This window comes from Emiliania huxleyi (genome assembly GCF_000372725.1).
Source record: "Emiliania huxleyi CCMP1516 unplaced genomic scaffold EMIHUscaffold_993, whole genome shotgun sequence".
NCBI lineage: Eukaryota > Haptophyta > Isochrysidales > Noelaerhabdaceae > Emiliania > Emiliania huxleyi.
Genome location: NW_005194674.1, coordinates 6,177 through 11,710, shown reverse-complemented (window position 1 = coordinate 11,710; position 5,534 = coordinate 6,177). Strand labels below are relative to the sequence as shown.

The 5,534-nt window shown below is 66.0% G+C and overlaps 2 protein-coding genes across 2 annotated transcripts in view; one reads left to right on the top strand and one right to left on the bottom strand.

The window, feature by feature from the left end:
* Positions 1 to 807: 807 nt before the first annotated feature.
* EMIHUDRAFT_250847 (hypothetical protein) lies at positions 808 to 1,707 on the bottom strand (the record flags this gene model as incomplete). Its single annotated transcript, XM_005756034.1, has 1 exon — positions 808 to 1,707. One exon carries the CDS (start codon positions 1,705 to 1,707, stop codon positions 808 to 810), a length of 900 nt encoding a protein of 299 aa, XP_005756091.1.
* An 881-nt stretch (positions 1,708 to 2,588) lies between these two features.
* Positions 2,589 to 5,534, top strand: part of EMIHUDRAFT_250846 (hypothetical protein) — a gene marked incomplete at both ends in the record, with an annotated part of 5,560 nt that continues 2,614 nt past the window's right edge. The window contains 4 exons of the mRNA XM_005756033.1: positions 2,589 to 2,708; positions 3,259 to 4,011; positions 4,127 to 4,405; positions 4,951 to 5,389. Of these exons, the coding sequence (XP_005756090.1) occupies positions 2,589 to 2,708; positions 3,259 to 4,011; positions 4,127 to 4,405; positions 4,951 to 5,389 (1,591 nt within the window). The remainder of the gene's footprint in view (positions 2,709 to 3,258; positions 4,012 to 4,126; positions 4,406 to 4,950; positions 5,390 to 5,534) is intronic.

The window sequence follows — 5,534 nt, the reverse complement described above, 5'->3', positions numbered from 1 at the left end:
CGCGATGGGCACCAGACGGGCACATTCGGTGACACACAAAGGAATAGCCCCGCTGCACTACTACGTGCGCGGTAATGGCAGCGCTGCACCGGCGCTGGGGGAAGCGGTAGCATGGCGCGGGCAGCGACGCATGATGTCGACCAGCACGTCGTGATTGTCGCCCCCCGGAGGCGAGTAGATGCGGATCACGTAGGCAATGGCTGTGCCGCCCGTCGCGCTCTCCCCGCTGCCCGCCCGCCACTGGATCCAGTAGATCGCGCCCTCTCGCACTGGGACGCCTTTGTCTGAGACGTAGTAGCCGGGGTCGGTCGGTGCCCGGCTGCGGCGGCCGGCGGCGTGAGCCCTACGGCGTGGCTCGGCATCGCCCGGTGGGCCGCGCGGCCGGTTTTGTGGCGCGGGAAGCCGCGCGCGACGCGCCAGTATGGGGGCCAAATCTAGCGGCTAAATGCCGGTGTTTTTGTGGTCAACGGTACGGACTGGGCTGGCGCAAAAACAGGGGCGAAGGATTAGTGCGCTCGCAGCTGCCTAGCGCTGGCCTGCGTGACCGGCGCCGCGGTGGCGGAAGAGGCGTCTCGCCGCCGTGGCGGCGGTCGGCAGGTGCGAGCGTGATGGCCATCGTGCGGCAGAGTCCGGCGAGAGATTATTCTCAAGAACCACCTTAAAAACCCACAGCCCAGTACATACTACATTCGACAAAATCCTGACTCAGGCGACAGGCCAGACGGGGGGCGGTCATGCGGCTAGCCCTCACACCTCAAAAGCTACGTAGAGCGCTCCCCCCCCCTTTTTCTCTCTATCGACGATGGACTAGTCGCCCTCGTAGGGCGGATCGCCTGGACCGCGATAAACGTCTATCGGCGACCGGACCGCGTCCGAGCCATAGTAGCGGCCCTTGTTGGCCTCCGGGTGCGGCACGTCGCCAAAGAGGAGGTAGAGAGGCGCGACGTGGCAGTTGGATTCCTCGGGCCTCTTCGTGGCGCCCATGCCGGCCGTGAGGTCGGTGAGGATGTAGCCGGGTGAGCAGGAGTTGACACGCAGCTGCGGGTGCTCCGCAGCCAGCTGCATAGTCCACTGATTGACGGCCGCCTTGGAGAGGCCGTAGGCGACGCCCTCGTAGTCGGTCGACTCGGCGTACCTCTGAAGGCACGCATCGAGCGCCTCCCACGACGTCGCGCGCGAGGTGAAGATCGCCTTCTGCTCGGCGTCGAGCCCGCGCACAAAGTTCGGACCCGAGGCGGAGGCGACGTTGCAGACGCGGCCCTCCGCCTCGATGAGCGGCACAAAGTGCGCGCAGCAGCGCACAGATCCGTAAAAGTTGGTCGCGAGCGTCTCGCGGATCGAGCGGCCAAAGCCGACGCCCGCGTTGTTGCACAGGCCGTGGAGCGGCGTCGGCTCCGACGGATAGCGTGCTGCTAGCTCCGACGCGGCCGCGGCGACCGAGGCCTCGTCCGAGACGTCGAGCTGCAGCATCTCGACGCGGCCCGCCGCCGACGGCTCCGAGGCCAGCACGTCCGCCACAGCCTTTTCGCCACGGGACGCCGACCGAGATCCCAAAACCACGTGCGCGTCCGGCTGCGTCGCCACAATCTTTTTGCAGATCTGCAGCCCGATCCCCTTGTTGGCGCCCGTCACGAGCACGCGTCGCACCGCACCGGCGGCGGTCAGCGTCGCGAGCAAGCAAAGGTGCAGCGCGAGTAGCCTGGACATGTATGCGCCTACTTGACTCACACGCGCAAACCACGCTGCACGAACCACAGGCGCAGCTCGCCCGCCGCGCCGCTGGGTGTGAATGGGGGTATTTTCTTCTCAATAACAAGGCTGTGAACGAGCCTGGCGTGTCTAGTGATAGCGACGGAAACGGATTTGTGACTGGTAGCGTTGGGAGGAGCAACACGACGCCGACACACACACCGATCTATCTCGTGGCACACGTCTAGAATAGGTATCAAGCAAGAGATCAGAGAGAGAGCGGTCTCAGGAACCGTACCCATACTACTCAAAAGTACAATATACTACCACAAAGCACCACTAGCGATTTCGCGCGGAGGGCGTAGTGAAGCGCTGGGGCGCTCACTGTGTGTTATTCGGGTGGGGATCCATCAGTGGTAAGCGGCTTTAGTCACAGATCCAAAACACAAAACTCTCTCTCTCTCTCAGATCCAAGCTCAGACGCCACACCAACACCACAAACACGCTCACTTCGCCGCTGCTGTAGAGGGCCCCCGGGGGCCCATACTACGTCGAAGTACGGACCCGATCTCGGCACTCACGGGCTGCCGGGTCCCGTACCATGCGGAATCGACCCTATCCGGTGCTCAAGTGCTCAAGTATCTGCGTCGTACTTGAGATCGCAATCTAACAAATCGCTCGTGGCGGGTGTCTCGTGGAACGGTGCATTCATTAGCACCTCGTACGGCGACATTGCATTGATCACTCGACATGGATCAGACCGGATCTGAGCCTTCAACTCCCTAATCTGTGGAGGGTCGAAAATTGCGCCCATAGAACGGTCGAGCATAATTTTCTTCCACTCTTTCTCGTCTTTTGCTTTGAGTAGCTCTTTGTACTTTGAGCTCGGCAACGCGAGCATGACCGTTGAAGAACCGTTGAAGGAGCGCGTCGTACGCATATTGGTAGGGCAGCTGTGGGAATCCGTCACACGCTACATCACCTTCTTTGATCTCTTCAACACTGAGCGATCGGAAGAGGTCTTCTGACACGCACCCCAGCCCCCTCTCCGACCTTCGGATATCAAAGTCCGTGATTCCGTGTTCTCCAAAATCCGCCCTTGAATCCTTGAAATAATTCCGTTTTTCCATTCAAAGCCCGTAATTCCGCAATCCTAACACGCACCGCAGCCAACCAACCGATGCTCTTGCGGTGTCAACCTGTGGTCCTGTGCATGTGCCATGTCAAGCCATTCTTCTTTCTGGCATGATAATTCACTCCAAGGTTGTGGTGCATTCATTAGCACCTCGTACGGCGACATTGCATCGACTTCTCGTCGCATGTCAGATAGTATCAACACAGGAGAGAGAGATTTTTGTTCCTGTGGGGATGGGAAAACCTCGATCCTGGACCGTGTTTGTTATGACCCCCCCCCATGAGCACACCAGCGAGGGAGGGTGAGACGATCGAGGGGTCCCGTACCATGCGGAATCGACCCTATTCCAGTGCTCAGTGCTCAGAGCGGGATGGGAAAGGCCGGACCAACATGAAACTGCCCGGACTTCACGTTGGTGGCCCGCTCTCCCGAAGGAGGTCGACAACGACCGCTCTGCGCCGCTTTTGCTTGCGATGACCTCCGCCGGCGGCCGCTCGCCCGACGACGCCTGCCTGATCTCGCGCCTCTGGCTCGGCTGGTGCGCGGCCATCGCGTACAGAGGCTGGTCCAAGCCGCTGCACGAGGAGGACCTGCCCTCCGCGCCAAGCGGAGTGCGGTCGGATCCGCTTCACCGCGTCGCGGTCGAGCTGTGGGAGGCGGAGCTGGCGCGTGCCGAGCCGGGCAAGGCGCAGGTCCTCTCGGGCGTGCTGTACCCACTCGCGCGCCGCAGCTTCTACCAGGGCGGTGCGCTGCTGGTCGTCTCCGGCCTCTGCAACTCGGTGGCGCGGCCGCTGCTCCTTAAAAGCGCCGTCGAGTCCATCTCGCCCGACGAGCCGCTCTGGCGCGGCTTCGCCTTTGCCGGCGGCCTCGGTGCCTGCCTGCTGCTCGAGCAGTGGAGCAAGACGCAGGGCCTGCACATCGCGGGCGACGAGGCGATCCTGCGCGCGTCGTCGGCCGCGATGCAGCTGGTGACCCTCAAGGCGGGCCGGCTCCGCACCGGCGTCGGCTCGGACGGCGCCGAGCAGACGCTGCTCGGCAAGGACCTCGTGGGGGCCGCCGACATGGCCCGCTTCCTGCCGCTCATGTGGCTCTGCCTCTCCTCCCTCGTCGGCGGCCTCACCGTCGTCTTCGTCCTCTCGGGCCTCGCCGGCGGGCTCGGCGTCCTCGTCATGGCGGGCACCTTCTTCGTCTCGATACCGCTCGGCCGCCACGCGAAGCGCTCGCAGGCGCGTAGGCGCGGCGCACGCCGCCGCGGCCACCCGCCGCCGACCCCGCCCTTCCCCTCAGGCGGCGATGCTCAAGGCGTCGGAGGAGACGGCGGGCGCGACGAGGGAGCTGCTCGATGGCGCAAAGGTGGTCAAGTTCATGGGCTGGGAGGAGACGTACCTCGCCCACATCTGCCGCCGCCGCGCGACCGAGCTGACGCACCTCCGCACATACCGCATCGCGATCAACGTCGTCGTGCAGATCGGGCGCGCCTCGCCCATCATCTCCATCCTCTGCACCGTCCTCGTCCTCGTGCTCACTTCGCCCGACCGCTTCCGCGCCGATGTCGTGCTGCCAATCATCTCCCTCTTCCAGGTTGGGCTGGCCCCTTCCCCCACGTCCTCGCCCACGCCCTCGCCGCACCTTGGCCACGCCTCGGCCACACCTCGCCCAGGCCCCTTCCCCCACGTCCTCGCCCACGCCCTCGCCGCACCTTGGCCACGCCTCGGCCACACCTCGCCCAGGCCTCGGCCACACCTCGCCCACGCCCTCGCCCCACGCTCGCGTCGCTCCTCCAGGCGCTGCGCGTGCCCTTCATCATGCTGCCGATGGTCTTCCAGATCCTGATCGCCATCCAAGTGGCCGCCTCGCGCATCTCCGCCTACCTGCAGCTGCCCGAGCAGCCCGCACCGCCCGCCGCGGCCGGCGAGGGCGGCGCGCTTGTCTCGCTCGACGGCGCGACGGTCAGCTGGCCCGCGCGCAGCGGGGCGCCAGCCGCCGCACGGCAGCCCGCCCGCCTGACCGAGCGGTCGCTCTCTCGCCGCATGAGCCGCATGGTCCGCCGCGCGCCGCCGCCGCCGCCGCCGCCGCCGCGCTCGCGCTTCGACGGCGTGGGCCCGCGCTCGGCGACCATGGCGCAGATCAACATGCTCAGCCTGCCGGAGCGGTCCGGCCGCCGGACGGTCGGCGGCGCCGGCGACGTCGAGGCCAAGCCGGTCGACGCCGTGAGCGACGTGTCGCTCTCGGTGCGTGCGGGCGAGCTGGTCGCGCTGGTCGGGCCCGTCTCTGCGGGCAAGACGTCGCTGCTGGCGGCCCTGTGGGGGGAGGCGTTCGTCCGCAGCGGCAAGCACGCCGTTGCGCAGGCCGCCATCGTGCCGCAACGCCCCTTCACCATCGCCGGCACGATCCTCGACAACATCCTGCTCGGGAGGCCGCTCGAGCCGGACCTGCTCGCGCAGATCCTCGAGGGGTGCGCCCTGCTCGACGACCTGGCGGCGCTGCCGCTGCGTGAGCACACCGAGGTGGGCGAGCGAGGCGTGACTCTCTCGGGCGGGCAGCAGCAGGTTGGCGGTTCCAGCGGTTCCCCCCCTTCCCCCCCCCCCCCCCCTCTCCCGCCACCAGCCACTCACCCTCCTACCCCCTCCTCTCTCGCAGCGGATCGCCATGGCGCGCGCCCTCTACGGCCGCCCCTCCGTCCTCCTCCTCGACGACCCGCTCTCCGCCG